At 38.8% G+C, this 13,030-nt stretch overlaps 1 protein-coding gene across 6 annotated transcripts in view; it reads right to left on the bottom strand.

Annotated features, from left to right (window-relative positions):
- camk2d1 (calcium/calmodulin-dependent protein kinase (CaM kinase) II delta 1) overlaps positions 1-13,030 on the bottom strand; it is a 90,812-nt gene that overhangs the window by 16,117 nt on the left and 61,665 nt on the right. For 3 of the 6 annotated variants that reach the window (XM_072458559.1, XM_072458560.1, XM_072458562.1), the window contains exons 9-13: positions 10,012-10,106; positions 9,232-9,354; positions 9,069-9,152; positions 6,044-6,086; positions 3,665-3,705 (exon numbers count right to left, since the gene is read on the bottom strand). In XM_072458559.1, the coding sequence (XP_072314660.1) occupies positions 3,665-3,705; positions 6,044-6,086; positions 9,069-9,152; positions 9,232-9,354; positions 10,012-10,106 (386 nt within the window). Of the gene's footprint in view, positions 1-117; positions 169-3,664; positions 3,706-6,043; positions 6,087-9,068; positions 9,153-9,231; positions 9,355-10,011; positions 10,107-13,030 lie in introns of all 6 variants that reach the window. The other 3 variants (XM_072458561.1, XM_072458563.1, XM_072458564.1) reach the window with 2 other exon arrangements.

The raw sequence follows: 13,030 nt of genomic DNA, 5'->3' as shown, positions 1-13,030 counted from the left end.
ACAGCGTAGCACACGCACACACGCACACACACACACACACAGTACACACAACACACACACAGTACACACAACACACACACACGCACACACACGGGCAGACAAAAGCGGGCGGAGTACCAGCACAGGAGGCTCTTTGGGGCCGCACACTACATTGGTCTTGTTGTTGATCTGGAGGGACAGAGTTGGACATGAGACAGTGACAAACAGAGGAGCAGCTGTGGAAGGAGAAGAGTTAGAACCAGCAAGAAAACCAGAAAAGAAAGAAATCTGTCACGAGAGATGTCTGTTTTATTTGGTTGATAGATATTTGTGATTATCCAGGTCATAATATAATCCTAAGAACTATATACAAACAATTGTGACTATTGAAGAAGTTAAATTAAGTTTTATAAGTAAAATCTGAATTCCCCAAAAATACAACCAAATGTACAGTGTAGGCTGGTTATATCACAATAACTTTACTTTACAGTATTAGAATTAAAGAAAATTAAGGATTTCACTTTTGTTTTGTAGTGTAAATATAATTGATTATTGTTATATTGTGCGTTTCTTCTCAAAACAATCGTAATATTGTGACATCCTGAATTACACAGCAAAAAAAAAAAAAAGCAACTTAAATTAACTGAATTCAGAATGTATTTGTGTAGAGTTGAAAATTACATTTACTTATATTTAAAATTGCAATATTGCTCTCTTGATATGAGCTTTTGTGCTGATAAAATAATAAATAAGATATCCAATGTTCCCCATGTAATTATTTTGTATTTAAACCTGGGTCTATCAATTTTTCAGATCTAAATATCTGCTGTTTTTGACATTTTTAAGTATGAAAACATTACATGAAAAACTTAATGTAATACATTTTTCTTACATTTACGTTTCATAACAAATCAAAACGAGTTTTCCTGTTAACCTGCAGTGTCTCGCCATAACTTGATTATAAAATGATTATAGACATTTGTTTTATAGGAATTTTAGAAGGATAAAAGGTAGGAATTTTAGAAAACAAAATTTTATTTCGATGTATAATTTTCTTTCAAAAATCACTTGATGATATGAAAATGACTTTGTAGGTCAAAAAAACAAAAAGCTTTGACACATTTGACAAAGTGAACTTTTAAAGGCAGTAACATATATAAAATATATACTGAAGTCCCAACAATCATCCCAAAATATCAACTCAAATCCAGATTCATATTGTGAATGTCACTTTCTTACACTTTTGAAGAGGATTGAAGCAGATAAAATCTAAAGATTTGCACCAACAGACGGGAATAAAACAAATCGCCCAATTACTGCACAACACTGATGCATTAGACTAAGGGCTCCATGCTTGACGTCCTCTCCCACAATGCACTACTCCATCACTTCTACTTCCTGATGTTTTTGCATAATGAGTGATGTCATGAATTAGCATCTTCAAAAACAAGAAGAAATGCCAGGCTTGAACTTGGCAAACAGAACGTATTGGATTTATTCGCATCCACAATTATGTATAATAATGAACTTAAAATAAGTTTACTGTGGACGATTGGAGCAAGAATGTCGAATGTTGAGTTTGTAGAATATGTCCCCTTTAATTTATGCTTTGGCGTTTTGTTCATAGAAATCCTTTAAATCACAGTAAAATAAACCAAATTCAAATGTTGGTCAACCCTCAACCAATTAATCGTCTAAACGACATTAAAGCCTACAACCTACTATTTTAGATCAATAACTACTACAACTGTCCAGTCAGAATGGATACTAAACCCTTCCTTTCTTCTCTTCTTATGTTTTACGTATAAGGTCTGTGGAGCTCTGCCTGACTCGGAGCTGTCCCTCTTTTCCTCATTCAGAGCTCGTACATGTGTGCTCGTGCAGCCAGGAGGAAACATCGACCTCTGCTGCTCTAATGCTCCACTTTACAACAAAAAGAAACCAGACATAAGTAAATATAGGAGAGATGAAGAGATCCACAAGCACAAGGATACACCGTCCTTTGGCATACACAAGGAAATCACAGTTACATACCTTCTCCTAAAGCAGTTTTTCATTTTTCTTTTTTTATGTCCCGATTCACAAAATACTTCTAACAAATTCCCCAAAGAAAACACTTTAGGATTTAGGGCATGATGTAAAAAGGTTTGGTCCCTGTTTTACAGATTACATTTTCAGTTGGCAACCTGGAGCTTATAAAAAATATGTTTGGATGAAATATCAAAACATAAAAGCCACAAAATTTGAACAAATATTATTATTATCATGCAACAGATATTAAAGGACACATTAGACAATATCTAAATTCCTGAACAATGTCCCATCATCAAAAACACACCAAGCTTCATTCACGCTTGTTTGATGAATCCTGTTTAGTGAGTCCTCTCCGTCTGAGCCTCAAAAAAATATTTTCCAAATTTGTGATATCATAGGAGGAGCTCCGAGATCTTCTGCCGTTTTCAACTCCATAAATCATTACCAGACTCAAATCACCATCAATACAACTACATTAGCAGGTCGGGGCCAAGCTAGCTTTGGTTATCTCTCCAAGTATGTAATTCCCTCCACAGCCAGAGGATGGAGCCCTAATGTATACTTTCACATACAGACACATTATTTTAAGTTCTACAATATGAGAAGATAAAGTAAAGATATTCAAGAGCATGTTTGAAGGCCAATAACAATACAAATAATGCAGAATATGTGTCTTGTAAGTTTAAACGACTATAATAATAATAAATGACTATCTTTTGCAGCTTATCTGAGGTTTCCAGTTCCCAATAATGCCTGTATTTCAATTTCCGAAACATGTAATTTATAGCACTTTGAAATAAAAGTGCCATGGCAACAAATACACTTCTTTTCATTACCGTTTCAGGCTCCAAAATGTACTGTATACCCATTTATCAAACTTAAAATGTTTCGTTCACATGCCATCTACCGTCATTTTCAGGCTATAGAGCGCTCCTGAATATAAGCCGCAGCAACTAAATTTGCAAAGAAAAAATTAATTGTACATATACAGGCTGCATCAGTAAAAAAACTGCAGGTGTGATATTTACATGAAATATTTAGACATAAAGATGGTACAAGAAATTCTCTCTCTTATAAAAATGTAGACCGCTGTATCATTATGTCTGCTGTATTCAATTCCTTATTAGACTAATTTCTCAGAACACGTCTGAACAGTCCCCTGAACAGTGCTTCCAACAACATTTTCTTCTACAATGTGTCAAATGCTTGCGCTTCATGCTAAAGAGCCCGTTAGCCGGTAAAAATCTATAAATTAGCTGCACGTTGTATTCAGGGTTCAACGCGTGGGGGAAAAGTAGCGGCTTAAAGTCTAAAAATGCCAGTACTTTCTCCTGCATTCTGAATGTATAGTAGCTCTACATCCATGCAATTCTACTTATGAGAGTTAAAAATAGTGTACTTTAAATACATTTTCATCATTAAACCTTATCCTACGCAAGCACACCAACACATATTATTCTCAGAGGGGATTTTTAATTTTAGCCTGACTGATGAAGCCTATCAGCCACCCGCCAATCATCTCTGTAATCAGCACTTATTAGTTCCTTCACAGCGCGACAATGCATAATTATAACGGCGGATCTTACAAAGAACTGGATCCAAGCAACTTTTTTCCGCTCGGCCTTCTGCGTATGTGCGTGTGTGGACTTACTTTGACACTGTCGGGCTTTTTGTTGACGAGGCTCTTGGCTGCTGTAAAGAGAGAGGAGACAAAGCAGTAGAATAAATACGGGAATGGAAAGTCATTTACAAAAGAGTGTTCAAGGCTAGATGATCTCGTGTGAGTTCGTTGACTCGGCTGCGATTGGAAAAATGCAAATCAAGTCGAGGGTGAAATGCAACTTAGTGAATCAGTAGTTTGGAACATGCAATTAGGGCTTCTATACTGCATAATGTCTGTTAAACACTACTTGAAACCAGTATTTTAATCTCAATTTAATCAGTTTTCATTATTTTTGAGTAGTTTTGACTAGATTTATTTAGTTAAAGCTGTAGTATCTGAAGGTATTTTAAGGTATTCTAGTTCCTTGCTTTCACAAACTCTCTGGCATATTGTTAGAATCAAATACATGGATTTTTAGGCCAATAGCACAACTTTAGAACAGCAGACACAGCCAATCAGCGCTCATCCCAATGTGTCAACAGTGACTCACATGGCACTTTCTGTTTGTTGACTGCTTTATAGATATATTCAGTTCTCACACAGTGGTCTGATTTGCAAATACTAATTTTACAAGACACTTTATAGGGAGAAATAAAAGAATAATAAGTCATTTATGAGGGGAGGATGGATAATGCAGCTTTAATGGACTTGTTTGTTTACTTTATTCTTCTTTTCTTCCCAGTAATTTATTTTTGAAGTTTTTGATTTTAACAATACATAGACATATAAGTGGGTAAGAGTGCGGTTACAGCCCTAATATGTATCTTTTTGCTTACATTATGACATTTATGGAACACATTACTTCTTATTTCAAGCCACATTATTTGTCAATGGGTTAAGTTAACTCTTGGCAGATTTATTTCATCCTTTTGGCGATCTCACGTTAAGGAAGTCTAATAAAGTCAAAACTACTCTGATAAATAAAGTACAGTACAGTTGCAGTGTATATACATTTGCAAACATATTTTAAAGGTTGCAATTTTTATGGACTTAAAATGATCGTCAGTCAAAATGGATGTAAGAAGCGAGTGCACTTCTGCACTGTGGAGTTAATCATTTACAATTAACTTCTCTGGATGGAGGCACTTACAAGTATTTATAATAAAATGGAAAAACGATTAGTGTGAAGGGTCATTGAGAATCGAGAATAATTCTGCTTTTTCAGATTAGGCCTAACAGAGTATTTGCAGGAAGCCATTGTCAGTGTAGTACTATTATTTGATAATGAATGGAAGAAAACATTTAAATTCAAAGTAATTAAAAAATGTAACCACTTTGCTTCTGTCTGACTAGTTGGGACACTGACATTGGGGCCATTACAAACATCTGAGCCTAATCTTGGACATGCATTCAATTATTATACATAATATCATCTTGAGTCGTGTATAGGATTTGTAAACCAATGAATGCTTGCAGTGACATTTGTTAGTCTGTGCCATATTGGAACACTAATCATTCATGTTGAAATGTTCTCCACTGTCAAATATAATATACATATTTATCCTGTATATCTTTTTGTTTAGAAACCTTCAAAACTTCCTTGCACGATGTCTCCATAAACTAAAGTTAAAAAGAACCCCTCAGCCACCAGAAAAAAAAGGCAGTTAAAAAATATAATGGAGTAGAAAGCACAGATACCTTATATACCAGATCGCAGTTTGGACAACCACTCTACTAATTATATTAAAAATAAATGAGAAAAAGAAGGTTGTTTTATTTTGACTGACGAAGAATGGGAAAATATATGTACATTGCAGTGGAGGACCACAACATCACAAGTTTGGAGAGAATTCTGGCTCTGAAAGTAAGTCAAAGTAAAAAGTATCCACTCTGTACTTAAGTATCTTTACTTTTGTGCTTTCCACCAGTATTTAAAACGACATCGGTGTTTTCATTAGCATGTACAGCCCCCCCTGCTAGTCCAGTTCCAATATGGCCGCCACTGTTTCACGTCATCATTTATTAGCGAGAAGCATGCTTTAGCCACAACTCTTACCTTACACCAGTTACCACACGAGACCAGGAAAGGAAGAAAAACAAAAAGTCAACACCAAAGTAACAGACCAGTCGTTCAAACCAATACTCCCATATTTGAAAAACGACATAACGTGAACGAGCACGCTGCAGTCATTTGTCACTAGCAGACGCAATCGATAGCGTTTAGCTTTAGCAGAGCGGCTTTGAATGGCTCGCCCTTTTCCAGGCTTGTGCGCGCGATGTGTCATTCCCTGTGCGGTCAATAGGAGGTTAAATGGCAGCCCGGGACACAGAGTATTGGACTCCAAAGGCCACCGTACACAGATGAGTAATACCCATGCGGTGGGTGCCCGGGAGTACACCCTCACTGCGCACTGGTTTGGGTCGTACCTGAGAAGTTGCGATTGACGAGCATGGTGGTCAGGATGGCGCCCTAGGGAGACACAAATGAGGAGTGGGAGACAAAGAGTTAAAGGTCAACCAAGAAACGCCGCGTTTGTTTTCACGATTACGCCCACATTGAGTCGGTCAATATCAGCTAAAGTGCGCCTTGTCCATAAAAGCTAATGTAGAGTAAGTGACATGCACTTGGGGTACATTAACTAGAAGGTACAATGTTGTTTAAGCTCTACCAAATATGATATTTAGCTCTTGCATAAATCCTTTCCAAAGTAATAAAGTGCATACATAATATTTTCCATCTATCATCCACATATAATCCATCCTTTTTTAGCATGGAAACTATTATGTATGCAAGTTGTTGTTGTTGTTGTTGTGATCCCTCATTGGTCCTGGAGTGGTCATCAGTAGAAAACAGTTTCATAGTTTGGACAAAGTTTTTAAATAAAGACCTTCCATCATGAAGTCATTTTCAATCTGAAGGACCTGGCCAAAGCAGTATTAAGTCTAGTTTCTTGCATCAGCTCGCACCGACTTGCAGGAGTGGACCGTAACTAAACATTCGTGTTACTGTAATTGAGCAGATTTCTTTGAGAGAATGTATTTTTTTGAGTGAATGTAAATGTGCACTTGTAATTGAGTTCAGCCATGCAATTGTAATTAGTTACATTTAAAATAACCACGACTCCCAATCGTCCCAAAACACGGTCTCATTGGTGTTTCTCTCACTGCTGTTTCTAAACCTACAAACACAAAGCATCACCTCATCGTCTGCTCTGATTGGACAAAGAGAAAATGCAAATTATCCTTTAAAAATTCAGCTTTAAAGTTTAGTATGAAGACTGATCTAAAATGATACGTGTTAAAGAAGTTACCACTAGTACCACAAGTACTTTTGTATTGTGTAGTTTTTACATTTACGCAAGTACAATTTAACTTACTACTTTTAATTGAGGTCATTGGTGATGGCATTTTCTATCCAGTCAAAAAAGTTAATGATACTTTGTGAAAAATGTGTGTATCATTGATTCCAAATTTAGACTTTTTAAAATATGTCACAAATCGACAGCCGAGATAAAAAAAAAAACATGCTATATCTTATAAATGAGCCGCTTCTTATGTGCATTTTAAACCTAGGAAATGCCTAAACGGTTCGTGTTAAAGGTGCCCTGTGTAAGCGTTCTCCTGGGAGAGTCTCCATGGAGATATTATTGCCTGGAATATTCCACAGTCTGGCATCAAACAGATCTCTCTGCATTTATTCAATGTTTTATTTCATTTCTCCAAACCACCTTGAACAAACATGCATCCTTACTGTGATTATCACCTGCTTGTTTCCATGGAGACAGATGCATTTAATACCATACTGTGGAACATTCCAGGCAGAGCAATAACGGATGGAGCAGAAAAGTAACAGACAAGACACGACTGGTGAGACACTTCTGAATGGAAAAGTCCAGAAGAAGTAACGCTTTTCCCTTCAGATTTCTAATGGATGCTATTTTAAGACGCAAAAAGTTATAAAACACAAATAACAAAGCGACCTCCAACCCAAAGTTATTTTAAACTCATTCAAAATATATGAGGCCCGCTCCCATGAACTCATCGCTCACGGCTTTGCACTTTTCAGACGTTCAGAGTGTCCCGCCGTGCACAGCAGACAACAATGCAATCACAAAACGACTCGCAGCGGGTTCTGATTAGGTTAACACGCGCCGTTACCAGATATTTCAGGCTAAATGACAATTTCAACAGAGGAATATGAAGTAGCTTTATCATTCAGAATAATAGAACTTCACATATTTGCTTATATTGGGGAGCAGACCAAGTTTTGTATCCATATATGAATGTTATGTACAATGCGATTATACAACTGAATGGCTTTGAGCCCTTATAATAAGTTCAGATATTAGTTTAGTTGTACCTTAGTTTTATAGGTATTGAGAAGACTAAGTTTTGGATGGCAATGGAATAAAAGGTTGAAACGTCTTGATTACAAAAGCATTGTCCAGGTGTCTACATTTGAAAGCCTTTCTACTATGCACCACTCCTGGACGAAAAGTAAAATAAGAAATTACACCAATTACACTGACAAGCACCTGCAGTAAAACAATGAATAGTTAAAATAGGGGTATTAGACTTCAATTTATTGGAGAGACGTCCATGCATGGTTAGTTTGATTTCATAAATCTGTGATAATGTGAATAAAAGTGAAATAAGAATGTCCCTGTTGTAATGCGTCAAAGTGCACATCAACCACAATGAACCATTATTATGTGTTTGGAACCGTCCTGTTGCTCAGAAATATTGGACTAAAATCAACAAAGCACCACACACAGTTTCCGTCCCCCTCAATATCAGAACTATGTATTTGCCTCAAAACTCCTACAATGGAAGCCATAAATGGATACCTCTGGGACCCTCTCCTGGCCACAGTGGAAAAGGCCATTACAAGAAAATGGCGGACGCAAACTGACCCCCATGATCAAGAACTGGACTGATGTTATTAACAAACTGACATATAATAAATGGGAAAATTATGTTCGGACTTTATTTTTGGATGAAATTTTTATGTTGACCAGTGTGTGCTAGAACTTCTTTGGTTATCTTTTAGTTGTCTTTATTCCCTTTGCTTTCTCTCTTGAAAAAAAAAAATATATAAATAAATAAATGAATAAAAATATATATATATAAATAAATAAATGAATAAAAAAAAATAAAAAAATACATACATAATTAAATAATAAAATAAAAAATATATATATATAAAAAAAAAATCATAAGCATTAATTAAATCCCTCTAAAATGTAATATTCTGACGTCTCTATTTGAAGTAACTGTATTTATACACCGTCATTGTTTACACAAAGGACATCTACCAACAATGTTACAACAATTGCATTATATAAATAGGTTTTAAGCTTTTGCCATGTTTTACACCCTTAATATTCCAGCTGTAAAGACCCTTTTCTGCAGTAACACAACAGGTGCTCACATAATGTATATGGCTAGTTACCTTCAGTTTCCTCCGGGCGTTGAACCTCTTGAGGCAGTCCACAGTCTCCTGCCTGTGCATACTGGAGGCCACCGTGGACCGTTGCTGTGGACACATTTGGAAGGACGTTTTAGACTCATTCTGTTGGTAAAAAAGATGTATTGTCTGGTATGGAGAGTCGTACGCAGATCCAGGGGTGCTTGAGCGCGTCCGTGGCCGTCACTCTCTTGGCGGGGTGAATGGTGAGCATCTTGTTGATCAGGTCTTTGGCCTCGGACGTCACTGTGTCCCACTCTGGAGAAGGAAACTGGCACAGACAAGTGACAATGAGTGACAGTAGTGAGGCATCAGGAGCTTAAGACACAAACATGTTATTTTAAGACAATAAAGCATTTGGAAGGCTCAAATTTTACATCCCTCACATGCAAAACTTGGACATAGTCTTAAAAATATAGACACTATTCTGAACCTTATATAACTATAATTTTAAGGTTTTAAGTAACAGCATATTTAATCATCCACTACAGGGCTGCAACGATTAATCCTGAATAAACAAGGACTGAAATATTACATAAATAGTTATCTGGACTAAAAAAGACACTTAAAAAAGACACATAAAATAATTAGTTTCATTTATATTGAATGGCAAGAAAACAAACTATTTTAGATTTGTATTAATAATATACTACAATAGGACTGCAACTAACTATCGTTTTGCAAAATGATTATTCTAGCAATAATTTTTTCAATTAGTTGACTAGTCAAAAAATATTTCTATTGTTATGTGTAGGCCTAAAAAAAGTGAAATAGTCACAATTAATTGATTATTGAGATGAAAGTCAAATCATTTCGTGATCGAATAATCGTATCTTGACCACTGAGACTCCAAAACCTGCCATGTGCTGGGGGAAGAAGAAGAAGAAGAAGCCTAGTTAGCACAAACTAACAGCATTCTAACACTCACATCGTAGGCTCCCGCTTTGATCTGCTGATAGAGTTTGTGCTGGTCCTCGTCCCAGAAAGGAGGGTATCCCACCAACAGGATGTACAGGATCACACCTGCACATGGGACAGCAGAGGTCAGGACACATAATAATATCAGGTACAACTGCCTCTGTATTCACCAATATAAGGAGCCCACTTCTATTACAGAGGTAAATGTTCATCCGGTTCAAACAAGTATTTGGCCTATAGCAGTGCTTCTTTCTGGTGCGTGCCTCTTAAGGCATCATCTTAAATCCATACCTCCCCACATTCTTGAGAAATTATAAAGTAGTATAACTGATCAAAATAAAACAATAAAAATCACATTTTCACAGTATAAATGACAAAATTGACCTGAAATAACATTAATAATTACATTTTCAATATTGCTATAAATACTATTTGTTTTCTCTTTTATTCAAAATGTAAACACATGAAACAGAACACAACACAGAGAGACAGAGCAACGGTCAGTCCAGTTGTTTTCTCTGCTCTCAGAAGAGAGCAGGAGTATTGAGGACCAGATACAGAGTTCTGTCCAGTGAGAAGCCAGTGGCACATTTGCCATTTCCCAGAGCCTTTCACATTATTATATATATATGACTCTTTCAATGGAACTGGTACAACATAGAGCTCTGCAAATATACAGCCTTTGAGAGTTCTTCTCTACTTCTGCACTGCACCTCTCCCCTCCTCCTCTCTGCACCCCTCTTCTACTCCTCCTCTCATCTCCTCTGCACCTCTCTTCCTCTCCTCTACACCTCTCTTTTCTTCTACTCCTCCTTCTCTATACCTCTCTTTTATACTCCTCCCTCTCTTTTACACCTCTCTTTTCTTCTACTCCTCCTTCTCTATACCTCTCTTTTATACTCCTCCCTCTCTTTTACACCTTTCTTTTCTTCTACTCCTCCCTCTTCCTCTCCTCTTCTCCTCCACACCTCTCTTGTCTTACACTCCTCATCTCCTCTGCACTTCTCTCTTCTACTCCTCCCCTATGTAACCTCTTTTCTCTTCCACTCTCTCCTCTGCACCTCTCTCTTGCCTTCCACTCCTCTTCTCCTATGGAACCTCTCTTCCACTCCTCTTCTCCTCCCCCTCTGGCCTCTGGGTGGTGGAGAGGTGGAGAAGAGGAGAGACATACAGTCTGCATACAGACAATACGGAACTGATGATTTATGAAAAGGAGACGACACCCGTACTCTCATCACAAACAGACACACAGTCACATTTACCATGAGAAGCACGAAAGGCATGAGAATATAAAAGGTGCAGGAATATTTAGATAGGAGTAAGTTTTATAAGTTATACTGGAAAAAGGAGGGAGTAGATGAGTGCAGAGGGGCAACGATGTGGGGAAAGGTGCATAGTTCAGTGACCAAAGCCGTGGCTCGAGGTTTTACTGCACTTGTTTGCATTTTTATTCCTTCTTATGTGGATAATATATATAGATTCATAAGCTAAAGTGAAAAAAGCCAGACTTGACCGTGGAGTTGTGCTCTCTCCTGATTAGTGTGTTTGATCAGCTGCCTGGCAAAGATGAAAGATGGCACACACACGGGTTAGCTTCTTCTGTGTACCCAGGCTAACAAACACACTAGCCCAACACAAACAGGCCACACGTGTGTGTGTGTGTGTGTGTGCGTGCGTGCGTGCGTTTGTTTGTGTGTGTGTGTGTGTGCGTGCGCATGTGTGTACGTGTGCGCGCACATGTGTGTGTGTGTACATGTGTGTGTGTGTGTGTGCATGTCCATGTGCGTGTGTATGTGTGTGTGTGTGCACGTGTGCGCGCGTGTGTGTGCATGTGTGTACGTGCGCGCGCACGTGTGTGTGTGTGCGCGTGTGTGTGCATGAGTGCATGAGTGCATGTGTGTGCGTCCATGTGTGTGTGTGTGTACGTGTGTGTGTGTGTGTGCGTCCATGTGCGTGTGCGTGTGTGTGCATGTGTGTACGTGCGCGCGCGTGTGTGTGTGCGTCCATGTGTGTGTGTGTGTGTGTGTGTGTGTGTGTGTGTGTGTGTGTGCGCGCGTGTGTGCATGTGTGTACGTGCGCGCGCGTGTGTGTGTGCGTCCATGTGTGTGTGTGTGTGTGTGTGTGCGTGCGAGCATGTGTGCATGTGTGTGCGCGTGTGTGCATGTGTGCGTCCATGTGTGTGTGTGTGTGTGTGTGTGTGTGAGTGTGCGTGCGAGCATGTGTGCATGTGTGTGCGCGTGTGTGCATGTGTGCGTCCATGTGTGTGTGTGTGTGTGTGTGTGTGTGTGTGTGCGTGCGAGCATGTGTGCATGTGTGTGCGCGTGTGTGCATGTGTGCGTCCATGTGTGTGTGTGTGTGTGTGTGTGCGCGTGCGAGCATGTGTGCATGTGTGTGCGCGTGTGTGCATGTGTGCGTCCATGTGTGTGTGTGTGTGCGTGTGTGTGTGCGAGCATGTGTGCATGTGTGTGCGCGTGTGTGCATGTGTGCGTCCATGTGTGTGTGTGTGTGTGTGTGTGTGTGTGTGCGTGCGAGCATGTGTGCATGTGTGTGCGCGTGTGTGCATGTGTGCGTCCATGTGTGTGTGTGTGTGTGTGTGTGTGTGTGTGTGCGTGTGTGCGTGCGAGCATGTGTGCATGTGTGTGCGCGTGTGTGCATGTGTGCGTCCATGTGTGTGTGTGTGAGTGTGTGTGTGTGTGTGAGTGTGACAGACCCAGGTGGCCTGTTCCATTAGATGTGAGGCAAATGTGCATCAGCGCTGATTAATTCAACAGCCCAAGTGTTCAGGACACTGGAGACGCACAAGGGATTCTGGCTCAGTGTAGATACTACATTGAAGACTTTTGACTTTTTGACTGTTTGTTTTATTGCAATTCTCAAAAGAAAATCTAGACTAGACTAGACTAATTTTTGCAGATATTGATACTCTTGAACTTCTTCAGTATGACCAGTGGGCAATTAAAGGGGGATAACATTTTTCAAGCTGCATAAAACAGAGAAGCACTGAATCACAGTTTTCACCGGCCAGATTG

Source organism: Eucyclogobius newberryi, unplaced genomic scaffold, assembly GCF_026437365.1.
Source record: "Eucyclogobius newberryi isolate DKJ021-1_F unplaced genomic scaffold, fEucNew1.0.hap1 SCAF_22, whole genome shotgun sequence".
NCBI lineage: Eukaryota > Metazoa > Chordata > Actinopteri > Gobiiformes > Gobiidae > Eucyclogobius > Eucyclogobius newberryi.
This window is presented reverse-complemented; position numbering and strand designations above follow the sequence as displayed.